The following is an 18,345-nucleotide window of genomic DNA, read 5'->3' as shown; positions in this document are numbered from 1 at the left end:
GTTATAAAATCTTCAATTCGAAACAACCGTGAGCAACACGGTGAGTGAAAAACGCATGAAGAAGAAACCTCAAATAACTTTATCAGTGTCTTTTCTTTTTCTCCTTCAAATCAAGTCATAACAACATGAACATCGCAAATGATTCGAAAGTTTGAATATTTTTTATAGCAATATGTTGTCATAGTGAAATAAATAATGAATGCATTGAAAGTTTTTTACATAAAATATGTCAACAAAAAACTCTGAAATAAAAACTTGATAATCTCAGACAAAAATAAAAACCAGTACAACTGAAGTAGACAGACCTTATTACATCAGTTTATCTGTATTACACACTACACAGACTCTGCAGGTGTGACATATATGTGGCAGGCAATGTTAGCGACTAGCTGGTGAATGTAGTTGAGCATTAAGCGGCTAATTGTAATTGTAATTGTAATTGTAATTGTAAAGAGACAGATTTGATCTGAGGAATTGATAGAGACTCAAAAACAGAGCTACTGTAAAACACAATGAATATTGAAGATGAATTTGTCAAGTGAACACAAACACCACTGCAAATGTCTAATGTTTCTACAGAACTGATAAATATGTCGCTGTTCGCTCATACATTCAACACATCAACTTAATAAGATGATAATTTGTAAAAAAAGAAATAAAAATAAATAATTAGGACTGCTTTACATACAATGGAAACACAAAGAAGAACCCAGTGCTAAAGCCTCACCAGGGTCTTCAAAGTTCAGATTACTGCAAGCTTTAGGTTGATAAGCTGCTGCAGTGGAGCCGGACTAATAGAGAGCCAGACAGAAACCAGGATCAGGTTCTGTTCCAGAAGAACACCTCGTATACAATCACACTGGCATTTGTAGCAAGGCAAATGACTAAACATCGTATGTCATGTGGTACACTCCATTTGCCCAGACAGGGATGGTAAACAATGTTATATTGATGTTTGTTTAACATTTAGCAGCCTTTAACAAACACCATTTCCCACAAGCCCAAAACCATCATGGATTATACATCTCCACATTAATAGATTGGTCAGTCAAGTCGGGAGCTGTCAGAATGGACTTGCCAACCTTTCTACTCCAGACATGACTGTTACAGAAGCGTGACATTAGATGACTTTTGGAAAGGGTGTATGTGTGTGTGTGTGTGTGTGTGTGTGTGTGTGTGTGTGTGTGTGTGTGTTTGGATATATAAGATAGATGGAAAAATTGCTCAGTGAGAGTTTCTGCCAGGTTCTGAAGGCTAGTGTGGCAGCAACTAGTCCAGAGGGGGTGTCAGAACTTCAGTTGACTCTTTTCTCCAATATGGCTTCCAGTGAGTGTGTTATGTCACCTGGCAACACAGTTTTCCTCCAATTCTGTTTGTGACTTTCAGCCACTGTGATCCACTGTGGTCTTTCAAACTTGCTGGGCTCAGTCCAGTGACTACAATGACACTATGTAGCTTTTAGCAGGGTCAAAGGTCATGATTCCATTCTTTTCATTCTTTGAGGGGGACTTCTCCAGGCTGAAGGAGGCCTGCTAGTTGTGTTCTGTGTGTTAATCTTCCTGCGTGATGATGAAAGTTTGCTTTTCCGCCGAAGTGAAGGCTGTGTTTTCTTTCTATAAGCCTCCCTCTTTGAGCTGTTGGGAGGCCCCAGGTGCTCCAAAAGTCTCTTCTGAAATACTGCTTGGAAGTGTTGTGCCTGCAAGACAAAGATAAGATTAAGGAGTTGATTCAAGGACTTGTAGCTTGACTGAAGCAGGTATCATTGGCCCTGTTTGGAGTCTGCACTGATCAGCTTGGATTTATTACAGATTTCAAATTCAGTACTATTGCTTCAATTATTGAAGTCACTATTTTCACATTCCCCTTTATATTTGTCTGTCATATTGTGTGCAAGCCAGTTTTTCTGACAGATGGATTCTAGTCTGTACTATATTAGCACCTATCTGCACATGCCTATTTCAGTGGAATGACATTCTAACACCAATGTATAAATTAAGACCTTCCTCAAACTATATCAGATTTTTGTTTCCTGTGGTGGTGGTCGCATTATGCTAACTGGAAGTCAGAGTGATCTCTGCATTATATTTTCTGTCAGACAGCAGTAAAGCTTGACAAAATATAATTTACTCAAGAGTTTGCTTTAGCCGTCATTATGTCATGTGATAACAGGTGGCTATAATTTAGCGAGGATTGTAACGAAGGACTTGGATGAAGGAAGCCCCCAATTTGGGCTGCTCCCAAGTCAGGTTGGTAAGGGTCCACTTCTGACTGTCCTCAGTTTCCTCTCAGATTTGGTCTCCTTTTATTTGAAAATTAATGTATGCATGTCTGGTTTAGCTAGGATTTCCATGGGTCTGTTTCAAATCCAAAATTTCGAAAGAGCAAAATTTTGCACCCACGAGGACCTCTATCTCCCAACCCCCAGCCCCCAAGATAGGCCCAGCCACTGCTGAGGACCATGAGATGCATTTGACAGTACTAGAAAAAGGTAGTAAATGAAACTATCTTGTCCAACAATTCCAGAGGTGAAGAAGGAAGTTCAAAGTAGTAGAGGTCATACCATGTCTTGCTGTGGAGTGGTAGGAGATGCTGTGGTTGTGGCTGGGTAAGCTGTGGTATGCTCTTGGCTCTTTGGTTTAGCACAGTACATCTCCAGATGCTGAAGTTCACAGCCAGTTGGACGACAGCACTGGTCCACTATCCCCTTCCCTCTGGGCCGAGCACCGTAACCAGACCATGTACCTTTACCTGGAGAAAGAGTAATGTCAACCATGAGATTCTTGACGTTCTTTTGGTGCTTGCCCCTCCCCTTCCCATAGCTGCCATAGACTCCCTTCCTTACTTTAAAAAATAAAAACGGGCCAGCTTGAATGTCCTCAGGAGGTGACTTAAGTGACAACATGCGTGGTAGCAACATACTATAAAAAAGTACCTCTACCTGCAGCAATAGTCATTTCATCCTACAGCGAGAGCATACTGGACAAGCACAAAGTTTGTCCTGAAGGTGGTGCGAGAGGAGAGACACTGTGATCATCTGGGAAGTATGAACGCTCAACATATTTAATTACAATCTGGCCACTAAATTTCAAGATACTACATTGTCATGGTCCAGGGGAAAATGTATTCATGATGGTGAAAGGTAAAGGACAGTCCATAAGCTTATCAAAATCATGAGGACTTGTCCTTTGTTTGGCTTTTCATGGACAATTTCATGTCAATCTGGATAGTAGTTGACAAGATATCTTCCTCTGGATGAAAGTATCAGGCAGGCAAACATTGATATTGTTTGTTACTGTGAAAACCTGTTACAAAATGATGACCCTGCTTATATGAGATTGTACCCATGCCATAGGCTTTTCATATCACAGGCTTGATTTTTAGTCATGCTAGCAGGGGGCTGTATGGGTTTGGATGTCGGTTGGTTGATGCACCTGCTCTGTTCCAGACTGAAATCTCTGGACACATATTCGATGACCTGATGTGAAAATTAAACAGATTTTCTTTCGTACCACTATTTTGATTTAGTGTGAAATATCTCCACAATTATTTGAATAGACAGTGAAATTTAATACAAGACATTCATGTTCCCCTCAGGATGAACTGCAATAACTTAGATGATCCTTTGACTTTTCATGTAATACCACCATCAGGTCAAAATTTCTGTGTGTCTTTAGATATCGACCAAATATCTGCTAATATAATGACATTCCCATCAGCTTCAGCTGTACTTTGAGTTTAGTGTTAATTAGCAAACTTAACATGCTATCACACCAAATTAAGGTGGTGAAATTGGAAAATATTACATGTTATCGATGTGACAGTGTGCCTATATTAATACTTTGGATTCTCTTGTTTAAAATTAGTATGAAATAGGCGATAATCATACAAAACACCATCAAATGGAAAGCAGGCTGATACACTATGAATTGTCTGTTTTGCTGAGAGATATTACATTCACTGTCCCCTGAATGATTTCCATTTGCACCTTTCTTTGCCTTTACTGTGAAAACTGTGCTGTCTCAGATAACAAGTGTTTTAACAATAAAGCTATCACACACTGAGGCACAGTGTCCTGGTGTGTACACTAGCATTTTGGAGGATTGCTACCCGCCATTCTGATAGCAGATGAAGAAGTTGGCCTTGGTCAGAGCAGGGGAAAGGTAATGAAGTGAAAGAGTTTGTGAGTAATTCTCTGTGTGCCGTGGAAGAGATCATACTTTATCACATTTTCAAATTAAATGCTGCACTGTTCCTTACAGTATATGGTCCACTGTGTGTTTGGCCCCATCCACACACTGTACAAATCAGCTTTTTATCTAATGATGAACTCTTGCTGTGTAAAACAATGAAATGATTAAAAGATGTTATATTGCACCAAAAGAGTTTGCCCCATCTGCTGTTGACACCTACAGGTCAGAAGAGGAGTGTTGTGACTAGTCTTCATGTAAATACAAGAATAGGACGCGTTTTGTTGTTGTGGAGCTGATAACTTGCTGCAGTGTTTTCATGTGGCCATGATGACCATGGCCATATCTGTACTATGCACCTCTGCAAGTGTAAGAGTTAACACACAGGGGAGAATAACCTTGGGAGAATTTGGTCCTATCATTTTTTTATGTGTAATAAAATCTACGTCAGAAGAAATTCAATCAATCTGTATTTCTATCATAACAAGGTCCATCCATCGGCTATACCTGCTTATACTTTAGAGGGGCCCTGCTGACAGGTAGACCCTGGACCCTGGACAGGTCACCTGTCAATCACAGGGCTTATACAGAGGCCAGTTTTAAACAGAGATGCCACAATATTGTTGTAAAGACGACCCACCAATATGCCAGGTTTGCTTTTTTAACACTGAACCTGTTACAATACTGTTACAATACAACTGATGCTCTTTTACTTGAAATATGTTCTATATGTGTTAATTGTACCCTTGTAAATGACATTAAAGTCACCAATTGACCTAAACTGCAGGAGCAAGCAGAGAAAACCCATGGCGGCACAGGGAGAACACGCAGACTCAACACAGAGAGACCCCAGCCGATCTAACCTGTTTTAAACCATCTCTCTCTTCCTTTGCCAGCAGCAGAGACAGAAGAACTTTATCTGTAGAACACTTTATCAAAAAACATGCCATGACAGCTACATATCTTATTGGACCATGTTACATAATTAAAAAATAATAATAATATAATAAAAGGTTGTGCCTGCAGTGGGAGGAGACACAGATAAGATAAAACTGGTTTGAAGTGTGTGTGACTCTTGCATTGTTGCATTTGTAAGACAGGTCCTTAAAGCCAGTGACACTGAAAAGAAAATGCCAATGAAAAAAGACATGAAGATGAATGCCTGTGTGTCTTATGTGTCAGTGGAGTTTTTTAGGCCCAATGACTGGCCTGGCTCTGTCTGGGCAGAGCACATTAGCTGTTTATATCTAAAGCATGTATTTGTATTCACTTGCTTTCCATTTTCCAGACATTTCCATTGGTGATCATGTTGGTGATTTCCTGACTTTTCCATTACTGCCACAATGAGGCCACAGTTTCCACGTGTATACAAGTAAATTCTTTACCTCATAAGCAGCTTCTTGGGTCACATCAGATATTTATGCCAAAAAAAAGTGGATCACAAAAATATAGACTTACCTAGATAGATTCCACGATCCCCGCACACAAATATGAGATCACTGAGGAGATCAGAACCACAGCGGAGCCGGGCTGCCTCTGAGGAGAGCGGCCAGCCTGCCAGACACATGGCAATGTAGAACACACCCATCCGAACACACAACACCTGAAGACGAGGAGAAAAACTGTAAATACACAACTTGAACTCTAAGTGTATAATGCATGAAAGGGCTGAACTGGTCAAAACACAGTCACATTCATGTAGGGGCCTGGAGGCCGAAGGGTGCCAACCATCAACCTTAACTTCCCTTGATTGCATGTTGCTCCCCATCTCTCTCTCTCTCTCTCTCTCTCTCTCTCTCTCTCTCTCTCTCTCTCTCTCTTCATTTCCTGTCATCTCTCTACTGTGTAATAAAGGCCAAAAAGGCCTCTAAAAATTCAGAATGACTTTCCTCTAACATTTTCTTCAGCTGTCAGATTAAGGTAGGCAATTTGACTTATCCTGTAATGAACAAGTGACTCTCACAGTCTCTTGCCATCCCTGTTATTATTGTAGAGTATAGAGTCAGGGACCTCGCTACAACTGAGAACACTCAGGTCATTTGCTTTGTCTTGTTTCAAAGACTTTCTTTAATCCTGATTGTGACACAGAAAAGAAGTAATTCTAAGACACAACAGGAACAATGTTCTAAAACTTGACATATCCTCAAACCTTTCAATTTTCAGACCAAAATCATACATTTAAAAAACAGATGTTTGCCAGAGGTAGCTTATTCTTTGCATTGTGGGCTTAGAAACCAGAATTTTACCAGAATGTGGAAAACTAAATCTGTACAGAGTCAAAAATTTCACTGGGGGTTGAGGTTGCACTGGGGGACGCTGACCTCAGTATTTCTAAAATCCCGGCTGTGGCCCTGCTCCTTATTAGTGGTGTGATGATCAATGGTCATTTTCTGGGTTTTGTTTAAGGTTCAGAAAGTGAAGAATTGTTGTGGTAGATGGAGCAATGGGTACACTATGAATATGTGTTTCCTGATTTCTTATAAAAATGTGATTAGATATGCAGTATATACTTAATACTGCACATCAGCGACACTTAAGAAATAGTTCTGTAACTCACTCTTTTTTCATCTGCCAATGCACTTTTTTTCTGTCCTATTGCTGCCCATGAGGTTTAGGGGCATCCAGCAACAAGGCTGCTGTCAAGTTGTAGATGAGATTATGAATTATACAATATATTATTGTTATCTATTTTAAGAGCAGGGAGGGAGCTCTCAGAGGACTGAAGGAAGACCTTTTGTTGATGTGATTATTATTATTATTATGTTAATTTAAAAGTATGAAACTCAATCAATGCTGCCATCATTCATTTTCTATAAGATATTTACAATAACTCAGTCTAATGTGTCCCACTCCCCCATCAGCATATGAAGTGACCCCAGGTAGGTTTGAACTTGGTTCATGTCATTTTTGTAATCAATCATCAAAAGAAAGTCCAAATAAAGTCCATAAGAATTTTCCAAAACTAAAGTCAGGTCCTTAAACTGCTGACATTAACATGAAAAACAGTTCAAGATCCAAAACTGCTCAGTTTACAGAGAGATGAAGCGCGGCTTTGCTTTAAGGCTCAACCATTTCTTAATAATTTCCTCATAAGTTTCCAGGACAGAACAACTTTTTGGCATTAAGGAAAATGAAGACAAAGTTCTGAGACAGTTCTCTGGGTTGAAAGAACCACTGTGTTTAACTTAAATATCCATTCATTATTCATTTATTGTTGGAAACTTTAGTCTACATATACATTGAACTGTATGTTTGACTGCAGACAAAATTTGCACATTCAGCTGATCTGCGGTGCATAATACAAGTATCCCATTTCAGTTTTTCTCCATATTCCCTACTATCAAATGACACCCAAGAACCTTCCTGTGACTTTACAGATAGAAATCACTAGAGATTACAAGAGAGGACACAGAGAAGAGCAGAAACCTTCAGCACAGGCCAACTGTTTCCATTACTAACAACAAATTATTTTGTCTCTATGATGAAAAGCAGTTGCCTGCACACTGCATCAGCAATCGCTGCATTCATGGCAGTCCAAGTTCAGAGAAATCAACAGAAGGAAAGCAAGTGTTACCTTCAGTGTCTGTGGTCTGGCAGAAGGGTAGCATGAGGAGTGCATCCTGTCTGTGTGGACTGATCTCAAGGAGACCTGCAGTCTTATAGTGAGGCAGCAGGAGGGGAGGACCACAGCGCCGAGGTTTCCTCCCTCCACCCCTCACTGTCAGTCAGGTCTCATGAGGAACTCATATCAGAAGATTTAGCATACTGCTGCTGAGGATGAACTTGTTCTGCTGTGTTCCTTCTATGTTTGTAACAGGAGATTTATCATAGTCACAAACACGATATCCATTTTTGAAGGCTGGAACCGACTTTTAATGAGTGCAGACACCAGTTTTAAGGTCCACCTAATACCTTATATGAGTCCTACAATAAATCCTTCCTTCACGAGGGTTAGAATGTTCAGTTTTTGTCTTGATACATTTTGGTAACAAAGAATTGTCTGTAAATTCTGTAGCGATTCCCATAATGTAGTGTGTTGTGAAATTTTTTCCTCCCTCAGTATTGTATAGAAGATCAGAATGGTTCTGCCTGAGATCATTTGCCTCAATGTTACAGAAGCAAACAAAAAAAGAGAAGAGAAATGTATGTGACTTGCAGAAGTCGCATAAATAGTAGACTGCTTATTGTCAGGAGTTTTCACCCAGGACATGAACAGTGATGACACAAATGTTTCAAGCCTTGGGATAAATTTGAGGGCATCTTGTATGAGCAATGGTGGACCTTTTTGAAAATCATGCATTTCAGTTTTAAATTCCTCTTACAGTGCTTGCTATGGTGGAAACCTCTCATTCAGGCTCAGCTCAGCTTTCTTGGAACCATTCTTTTTTTTTTGGTTTTCCAGATGCAAAAAACTGTGTACTTGGTACTTTTTTTTGGTATCACCTTGGTGGAGGTTCCAAGTTAGCTGAGCTGATACTGAAAAATGGGAGTGGAAACACTGAAGCTAAAGCCGTCTTTCTCTTGGTGCCATCAGCCTTTTCTGAAACAAAGTCCGTCTCCTTGCTTTGACAAACAGCTACATACTGACAATCAAGAGCATTACTCCTCTGTCTGTGTCGTATTGAAGATGATGTCACAGCTGTTTCACATGGCGTTGCTATGACTATCACCAAGGTTTCCTCCTACACTATGAGGTAATATCTGCAGTGGAGAACAAAAACAAGAAAAGTCAACAGTGAGTCAAGTCCAGTGAGTTGTACCATGCAGTGGAAACCAGGCTGCTGTAATAGTTCTAAATATCTCTGAATCGATGCACGTCATGCGATACTGTCACATGGTCCCGATCAGCTACGGATCTTGCAGTGAGACTGTTTGTTTCCAATATCAAGAATTAACTTTCAAAGGCAGTTTTATGCCAACATGGTCCTTAAAATGCTCAGAAAGTATCTACATGCAATATGACTGAAAGCTCCATAACAGCTACAAAACTGAACTGTGTGACTTTAGATTCCACACAGTATAGTGATTTTCACACACTATAGATAAGTAGCAGCAGCACATCATCTGGCAGATAATCTGAGTTGCTGAATGCTTCTTTAAATGAGCACAAACTCGCAATCCCGTTCACACTGTTTTCTTTACTGCATACGTATTTCCCCAATAACAGAAATATATCCTATGAAATGCCGTTTGAAAAAGTCAATTAGAAACACTTGGCCAAAGGTGAGCATACCTATGTTTAACCAAAAAAAGTGATATTTGGTCAGAGGCACAAGTGCATATGAGGCACAGAAAACACGATCTGTATTTAAGCGATCCATTGAAACAAAGTCACAGGCTGGACATGTAGGATGGGAAGCTGGAAGGAAGGGGGAAGCTTCATCAGACATCTAGGCTTTCAGAAGTCCCAACCATGTTTCAACGTCAGAAGAGGTTTGGATAGATATGAAAGTCTCCTGGTCGAGTCACCAATACAAGAGCTGAGCAAACATCATCAAACAAGACATGTAAATAAAAACATAAGGAAAGCAGTCAACCAATAATGGGAACAAATAGGTTCGAAAGAGGCAGCCCACACCAAGACAGAGCAAAAATGCTACATTACTTTACATGAAATGTTCCCATTACAACAACCATGACTGTGAACCCAATTTTAAAAGTTTTCTATAGAACTTAATGGACATCATTACTGTTGTTCATTGTGACTGAGCTGTCATTTTGAGGAGGGCAGGTTGTTGAGAAATGCTTCACTCTGTCTGAGTTTGGCCTTCATTTGAGCGATCTTCTCCTCGTGTGCCAGCTCCGTGAAGTCAACCTCCTGCTGTAGCGATGTGGAAACACAAGCTGCAACTTCAGACTCTCTCCTGGTCCAGCTCTGGTTGCTGCTTTGCTCTACAACACCAACAATGTTGTCAGGTTCACCACTGTCAATTTTTACATTACTGTCCATATAATTGTTTTGATTGGTGCTCTCAGCTTCTTCGCTGCCCAGGTGCTGTGTCTCACCGTTTGGGGGCTGAAACCAACCTGGTTCTGGACTTGCTGCTTCCTCTGCAGCCTGCTCTTCTCTAGTAACCTTAGAACAATGGCTGAGCAGGTTATGCACACTGTCAGTGGACTGAGGGAGAGACAGTGCAGTCTTGGGCGAGGATACATCTCTTCCCTTGTGTGTAGCATCCTTTCTATTTTCACTATGTGGTACTTTACATGTGGTGTGTTTCTTCTTGGGACTGTTGTCATTTAGCAGCTCCTAAAGGAGACACAAAGTAGTATGAGATATAGCTCATGTTCACTTTCATAGAAATGGTACATGATAAACCAAAAATCCACAGTCCACAGGAGAGGCTAAGAACTGCTGTATTGTTGGCACAGGGTTTCATCTCTGTCAGGTATTTATTGGTTATTGTGAATGGACTGCCTTTTGACAATCATCTGGTTCCTGTCTGTGAATAAACAAAACTAACCCATGCTAACCTCTAACTCAATAATCACATTGGTGGCAACGGGTAGCTTGGCTCTTGAGTATTCAAAGCCTGTCTCTATGACAGTTCTGAGGGACCTGGCAGCTCCATTTCTTCTTCTACAAAACTTTCTTTTGGTGTACTCCAAAGCATGAATCTGGGCCCTGATCTGTTCTCTATTTACATGCTTCCCCTTGGTCACATAAATAACGGACATACTGAAAATTCTCAAATTGTGGCTGGGGCCTGTATTCTTCGACAGCCAAGAGAAGAGTTGGCTGTCATCTGATGATCACCACTCTCCTGTCAGCACTTGTTTTAAAATCACTTTTTATCTCAATTGCTTCCATTTTGCCACTTCTCCTGTTTTAGCTTGAGCTCGCCACCTTCATTAATTTATAAAATGCATTCGAACCCTGACAAACCCTATTAGTTTAATGTTAGGCTTTAATAGATACAGCAGGTCGAAAGTGACAGTGTCAGAGATGTGAATAAGTAGCAGGGAGGGTGTGAATTACACTATAAGAGCACTGTAACACTGATCAACACTGTAAACTATTGGCTTACTAGTAGTATGTCTACTGATGTAGTATTTCTGTAACTACTGCACTACATCTGCATCTACACTGATCTTTCTATGGTTACTTCATACTGTTCACACTACTGACAGTTAATTGCTGTAATTGTATGTCAAGGGTGAGGTTATGGGGTGTAATCAGTGACTTCCCATGTGTTTTATTAAGTTTCCAGATACTCTATCTTGCTCAGACCCCACTACACCTCTTGTCCACATGACACACATCCACACACTGACCACTTGTGTTTGTTTGCTTGTGTTGTTTAATGCTGCTGTAATTCCATCCATGGTATTGCCTAATACTACTTTGCTAGATATTTGGCTGACTGCCAGTAAATATTCTCTATCACAGTGTTTCCCACCAATTAAAGAGACTGTGGCGGCCCTCCACAGTCTCGTTTGGGCCCGCCACAGTCTCGTCCCCACCCCACCCTCCTCCCCACCTAAAAAATAATAATAATAACCAGATCCGTCAGTCAGCCGATTACACAGCTGTAGCCTACTCTACTCTATAGCCCGCGAGCGAGAGCGCGCGCGTGAACACACACGCACGCGCCAACAGGTCGCGTTCATAGACGGTCCTACTGTCTGCTGCATTTGGCGCGATCCGGCGACACCGCATCCATACAGTCGATGATCCATACATGACAGCAGGCCGGGACGGCATTTCAAGATTGTGTGAGTGCTTGGTTTACGCTTCTGCGTCGCGGCGACGGCGTACCTACGGCGTACACCCTACGCCGTTACTGAGCATTCATAGTTCTGCGTCGAGGGAACGCGTTGCTCCGCAATTCACCTCCAAGCCGCTAGGGGGGTGTTGCTGTGTCTTTGTATGGTTTCGCGGGGCTCTTGCTGCCGCGAAGAGGAGTTGTAGAGGTGGTCGTACTTGCGTACCTCCTTGATAATTCTTTCTTCGGCTTGGTCCAGTTTTTCTTGTAGCTCTCACCACAGAAACTTTGAAAATGGCGGTGTTGTTGTGCTGCGACCATAGGGCTGCGACTGAACCGAAAATTACGTTCTGAACGGACCAATCACAGTCCTCGACGTTCACGTCAGGATTTTTTGGAGGTGCGCGTCAGGCTACGGCGTAGGGTCCGCGTAGGGGTCTGCGTCGACGGCGTAGGTACGGCGTTGACGCGACGCAGAAGCGTAAACTACTAATAATAAAAGTGGCAGGTATCAAGTTCGATAACGGAGCAGTGTCGGCCATGTTGCTGATCTCATTGCACCAGTCAACTTCTAAACAGAGTCTAACTTTCCGCTATCCCTGGTGCTGATTTCCCGGTAGCTAGCTACTTGTCCGCTATTTCTCCCTCTCCCGCTATTTCTCTCTCTCTACCCGTTTATAAAAATTAACATGAAATTAATTATTTAATATCTCTCGTCGGCGAGAAAGAAAAAGAAAAGAGGGATCCGACAGCACTGAGTCAGTGACTCTGCCACAGCCATCGGTGAAGAGGGGTGAGGTTATGGCTTAAAAGCTGTAGCGGAGCCGGCGGGGGGGCAGAGGGCGCGGCTGCCCCGGGCCCACGGTTATGAGGGGGCCCATCGCAAGGCTGATGCCGGAAAAACAAAAAGGGAAAGTCGGTCTCTTACTGCTGTATTTGTAAAGATATAAGTGTAAAAAAAAAAAAAAAAAAAAAAAAAAAAACGGGGAGAAAACAGTCTGAATCAGAGCGTTTCTGAAGATTAAGAGGACATGCCACCTCTCTTGCACTCTCTGTCTCTCTGTCTCTCTCTCTTGTATGTTCTTAAGGATGATACCAACCTGTTATGTTCATATACAGCAATTTATATTACATTCAGTGGTCTCAAAATGCCCTAAAGAGATACATCAGGCTTGAAAACGTACACACACACCCAACCCCGAGGGTCAGAGACCCTCCCACCACAGTCTCCTAAAATCCTGTGGGAAACACTGCTATCAGCAGCAAAAAATCTGGATCTGGGCATCTCTACTAATAAATTCAGTGACCCTCTGACTTTTCCTCTAGCACCACTAGTACGTCAATTCAATTATCCAATGACATTACTCCCAATCCACTGGTTGGATTGGCAGTATATTTTGTACAGACATTCATGGTTCTCTGATGGTAAATCCTATCTATCCTAATCTAGCACCACCACGAGGTTGGCATTTAAGGTGCACACATTCAAATCCCCCTCGGGATGAGTTATCTTAACTTTGATGATGGACTGACTTTGAAACATCTGCAGGAAGGAGGCCAACCAATACCGTAACTGCCCATAAATTAGGGTGTAGTTTTCCATTCAAATCTGATCATCAATAATTCTTCATATGTATCTCTAAAACCAAACTATTTGTGTCTGCCACTGACCCCATATTAAAGCCTTCTAATGCATTAAATGGATTGGCTACAAGCTGTAATTCTGACCTATTAAGTTCCATGGAAGGGTGCACTGCTTTCATCCTATACTAATAATCCTATCTAATCTTCAACTGAGACACACCTTTTAAGCTGGATTTTAATAAATAAGTATGTTTCTCTGCATTACTTTTTATTAAATTATATTTTAGTTTGTTGTGATTTGAATGTAATCAGGTCTCAGCGATCAGTGAGTGAAATGTCCCATGATACCTCCTGGCTTTTAGATGACATGTCCGATGGCTGTGGTTCACATTTCTTTCGTTGACTCTTGCTTTCCCTGGGCTTCCTGATGGACAGGTAAATGCATCCACGGTAGATGATGACAGCATCTTGGTAAGTCCTTGGTGCCGAGCCCGTGGGTAACAGGGAGCTGTGAGGTGTGTGTGCAGAGACCTTTTTCCCTGGTAAGGTGTCCTTCAGCACTCTGTAAGCGGTGCGGTTGGAAGAGACAAAAGATATTCGGAGGGGACCCCGTGGAGACCGAAACTCCCTGTCTATCAGTGATGAAATGTTTTCCATCGTGCCGTTCCCTGCATGGGAGGCTGGCCTCTGGCCTTTCTTCCGTAGGACTGCTGGACAAATCCATATGCCTTCTTGAGAATCTGTGTCCATCCTGGAGCCATCAGTGTCAAACAGGGGGAGGCTCATTCGTCTGACCACTGAGTTTGGTAAACTCTTCAGAGCGATGCTTTTCACTTCAGCCTCCACTGGGATGTAGATTTCCAGACTTGCAAAAAGGTCCATGCTCTGTGTATTCCCTGTGGACACATGAAGAGTTTATCAGTTAGGCTCCACAACAGGGAGATTTATAAAAACTGATTCTCACAGACAACACTGAATAACATCACCAGTTCCCATTATTTCCTCCCAGCTGAAATGAAGGGAAGCTTGGGAATGGGACCATAATTTTCTATATTCAAATATGACAAGCTGGTTTTGATAATGGGTAGATAGTTTCATTGGACAATTTTCACAATCTCAGTCTTCTATCAATCATCTTTCTAATGTGAGTATTTGCGATTCCTTGTTTTATATCATAATACTACTTTTTCCAGACAAAATGAAAAGTCTGATTCTGATGTTGTTGTAATTGTTCCGGGATTTTTAGTGGATTACTTAAAAAAAAAAAAGACAAATCAATAATGCAATTGCAGAGCTAGAGCAGGGTTGTTGTTAGCGCTCACTCTATGCTGTCACCTCTTGGTGACAACAGACTTCTTCTCGAGGCTGACATTCTAATTAATGAGCAGGACCACAGCCTCCACTGAGGACCCTGCAGTCATGTCCTTGGTATTTTAAGGATTGTGTGAGTTTTTGTAAGCTGTTACTTTGTGTGACATTCAGTTTTGGTGGAAACAAGAAGTGGAAATAATCTACCAGAGTATTAATCACTGACTACAATAACTTTTATTTTGAAATGTAGCCTTCAATTTCAATATTTCATATCCTGTAATTTATATGGCCATGCATTTATTCTACATGTGGGACTCAGTGCTTCTAAAATTATGGCTATGATCTTTAGTAGCAGTCTCCTCATGTGGAACAACAAATGTGGTAGAAGTGGTAAGAACATATTTGGGAGAGAATGACATCTGGTGAAGATTTCCAGCATTTACAAATCAGTGTAATAAAAAGCACATCAATGAGACTGTTGTTCTGCAGCGTGCTGGCCTGGCTTACTGACAGGGCCTGCTGCTCCACCTGAGCAGAAGAGCGTTGTGAATGTAGACAGTAACAGCTGTGATTCCCCTGCGGTTATTAGAAGAAATGTCGTACATAACTTTTGAACAGGCATCATTTTGCTTTTGCTTTTGCGTTATAGCAGATGTCATCCTTTGGTCGCATGTTGTGGTATGCAAATAAGCATGCTCTTCCGCTGGCTGCTTGGAAGGAAATAACCACTGGATGGTGGCAAACTAAAGAAACAGCTGGTCTAGGAGTACTTGGGGTCCAGATCATCCAAAACAAGTGAACAGATAATAAACCTTGGAGTAACCATTAACTGTGAATTTGTTTATAATGATATAAATGGCATCTCCTACTGAGGAACATTCCTAAAATCAGAGGCTTTCTTTCTCAGTTGAACTCATGCATGCATGAGCAAGTTGGACTTGTGCAACTTGCTTAAAGGTCTACCAAACAAGTCAGAACATAGATTACAATTTATCAGAGAGCTCACAGAGCTCAGCTGCATGTGTACTGACCAGGACCAAAGAAATCAGACCACAAAACACCAGTGCGCTGAATCCTTCATTGGCTAGCTGTTGTGTCCAGAAAACACATCAAAACCATCCTCTTAGTTTACAAAGCACTTGCTGGTCTGGCTCCACAATACATTTCACACACGGAGTCAGTTTACGATCCCAGCAGATCTCTAAGGTCACGTGGTGGAAATCTCCATGTGCCCAGGGCCTTTTCAGAGTCTGCTGAGACCGCATTCAGCCTTTCTGCTTCTTCTGTGAGGGAGAAGGAGAGGGAGTCTTATGGCAGCTGCTTTAACGCCACAACTAAAAGGATCACAACAACAGCAGGAGTACTGAGAGGAACTCCGTAAACCAATGGTCACAAAAGAATCAGCTCTGTCTGAAGCTACCATTTGTATCCTGTAGGTTTAATGTTGAGGCTAAAACAAAGGTTAGGTAAACACATAACCTTCAAGATTACTAGTACATCCAAAGAGTGAGGAGAACGCGCACACAGCGGGATGGAAGACACCGCCCCTCAGAGAGTTCCTTCACGGTTCACATCCGAAAGTTCCGTCCAACCACCAAACCAAGATCCTGGTGGTAGGGACCCCCTGCCCTGCACGCTCTCAATGGTTCCCTGCTCCAACACATCGGATTCAAATGAACGGCTCATCATCAGGCTTCCGTACAGCTTGATAACGCGCCGATCACCTGTATCAGGTGTGCTGGAAGCGGGAAACATGTCACGTGTGATATGCAAGGCAGGGCGTCCCCAGGACCAGGACTGAAACACACGGATTCATCGTTCATCCACGAAGCAAACGGAAGTACCTCGGCAAATAACACTACTTCTCCTCATCATCGGGAACACCTGGACGGTGTGTTGCACGCGACGATTCGTACAAATCAACTGGACGAGCATTAGAAACTAGCGTTACTTCACATACACTACCAACGACACGTAACATCGAAGGTGCGGTTTCTTTTGGAACAAACACGTGCGCTCTAACAATACCAGCCGCACTTCAGTCAAAAAGACCTCATATTTCTGCTCTTACCTGTCCGAACTTTCGTGCTTCTCAGGTCCCTGCCGTGCTCCGGTTTTACTTACATTTCGTCGTAAACCAACAGTACTTCCGGGCTGTACTCTTCAGAATAAAAGTGTCATCTAAACAAAAATCTCGCGTGGTGCAGAAAACGAAGAAACTGCATGTCCTGCACTTTATCCACATACTTCATTTAATCAGTAGCACCTGAAAAAGAAAGGGTCTTCACGTTTTCCTGTGTAGGATAACTTCAAGTTCTTTGTTCATAAAGCACAAATGTCACAGTCACCCTGGCTTGTTCTTTATCTTGAGGCTATAATCTGTTTTGTCTGCATGGTCAGTGTCCATGCCATACTGTGCAGAGGTGACAGTTTTTATCAATAACTAACCAAATGCTGGTTGTTAATGCTGGAATGTTTTTTCTTCGCCTTAAATCATCACAAACTATTTATTCATGCTATGATAGACACAGACCAGGACATGTATAATGACATGCAAGCTGTGTATTAGCAAACAAACAGGAATTATACAGTGGTTACCTTTTACACTGCTCTGACCGGCGTGCTGCTTGCAGCCCAAGCAGATAACAAGGTAAGTATGGTACCGTTTTCATCAACATCTGGAACCATTTATTCATCTTCATGATCATTTAGTGGGTGTGACAAGTAAATAGAGTGCATCCCTGCCCCGCAATCAGATCACCTGAAGTCTTTGTAAAATTAGAATTCCCCTCTTTTATTCTGAAGGTTTGAGCCATCTCTCACAGCTCTGACGTAGCACACACCCTGCACTTATTTAACATCTTAACTTTCGGTTTCGACAGACTGTGGTTATTTGAAAAAACATCACATCAAAGTATTGTCATCTGCAAAGCCGTTTAATATTTCCTCTTTATTTTCAGTTGAAGAACTCTCCACAATGTAGTCACACTTTTATATCTGTCTCGAGATGTAATGGACATTTTGGAAATGTTTGTAAATCCTCAATTCCTCACCTCCTCTTCACGTCCTGGTCATGAGGAGAGAGAAGACACGAGCAGAGATCGATTTCTGTCAAAGGAGCAGAGAATAGTGCTCATGACAACTTCTATCTTTACTTACTTTTAATTCAGCTCAGAGTGGCTTAATGTGATAATTTAATTTATTTAACACACACATCTACTAAAAATTAGAGTACAAAATATAACAATATAAATATATATACACAAGTCAGCTTTTTTGTTTGTTTGTTTGTTCTTTCCGGAAACACAGTCTGTTTTTTCAGAAGGAAGTCCGAGCTGAGTGTTAATGTAACGCATAGAGCTGTATCTATGTCAATGTGACAAGATGAGGCAGAGCTGGAGTGTGAACAGTACGTAAGTACTTACAAAGTATGTAAGGAACAGGTACACCTCACATTTCATCACACCACGCTGTAAAAGAATCACCAACGGGCTGTCAAAAACATTAGGATCCATCTCCAGAAGATCCAGATGAACATCCACAGCCAGCAAATCCCA

General features: G+C 41.7%; 2 protein-coding genes across 3 annotated transcripts; both read right to left on the bottom strand.

The window, feature by feature from the left end:
• Window positions 1-189: 189 nt before the first annotated feature.
• Window positions 190-9,008, bottom strand: igf3 (insulin-like growth factor 3). Its single transcript, XM_076741652.1, has 5 exons — window positions 8,948-9,008; window positions 7,762-7,901; window positions 5,646-5,790; window positions 2,561-2,748; window positions 190-1,696 (listed from the first exon to the last, which is right to left on the bottom strand). Exons 1-5 carry the CDS (start codon window positions 9,006-9,008, stop codon window positions 1,475-1,477), a joined length of 756 nt encoding a protein of 251 aa, XP_076597767.1. The 3' UTR covers window positions 190-1,474.
• On the bottom strand, window positions 7,381-16,946 carry LOC143327663 (uncharacterized). 2 transcript variants are annotated; one of them, XM_076742134.1, is made up of 4 exons: window positions 16,860-16,920; window positions 13,826-14,373; window positions 10,215-10,437; window positions 7,895-10,079 (listed from the first exon to the last, which is right to left on the bottom strand). In XM_076742134.1, exons 2-4 carry the CDS (start codon window positions 14,357-14,359, stop codon window positions 9,901-9,903), a joined length of 936 nt encoding a protein of 311 aa, XP_076598249.1. In that variant the 5' UTR covers window positions 14,360-14,373; window positions 16,860-16,920; the 3' UTR covers window positions 7,895-9,900. The 2 variants fall into 2 exon arrangements, with proteins under 2 accessions (XP_076598248.1, XP_076598249.1); XM_076742133.1 differs by having other exon boundaries at window positions 7,381-10,437; window positions 16,860-16,946.
• Window positions 16,947-18,345: the final 1,399 nt, after the last annotated feature.

This window comes from Chaetodon auriga, chromosome 10 (assembly GCF_051107435.1).
Source record: "Chaetodon auriga isolate fChaAug3 chromosome 10, fChaAug3.hap1, whole genome shotgun sequence".
Classification (NCBI taxonomy): domain Eukaryota; kingdom Metazoa; phylum Chordata; class Actinopteri; order Chaetodontiformes; family Chaetodontidae; genus Chaetodon; species Chaetodon auriga.
Note: the sequence above shows the minus strand (reverse complement) of the source record. Positions and strands in the feature narration are given on the sequence as shown.

Excerpts from the sequence above, each read along its gene's own strand:
- LOC143327663 (XM_076742133.1), bottom strand. The coding sequence starts at position 14,359 with ATGGACCTTTTTGCAAGTCTGGAAATCTACATCCCAGTGGAGGCTGAA. Across the intron at positions 10,438-13,825 it reads TGTCATCTAAAAGCCAGGAG|GAGCTGCTAAATGACAACAG; the intron begins GTATCATGGGAC and ends TGTCTCCTTTAG.
- igf3 (XM_076741652.1), bottom strand. The coding sequence starts at position 9,008 with ATGACGTGCATCGATTCAGAGATATTTAGAACTATTACAGCAGCCTGG. Across the intron at positions 7,902-8,947 it reads AGCCTGGTTTCCACTGCATG|GGGTGGAGGGAGGAAACCTC; the intron begins GTACAACTCACT and ends ACTGACAGTGAG. Across the intron at positions 2,749-5,645 it reads GGATCGTGGAATCTATCTAG|GTAAAGGTACATGGTCTGGT; the intron begins GTAAGTCTATAT and ends CTCTTTCTCCAG.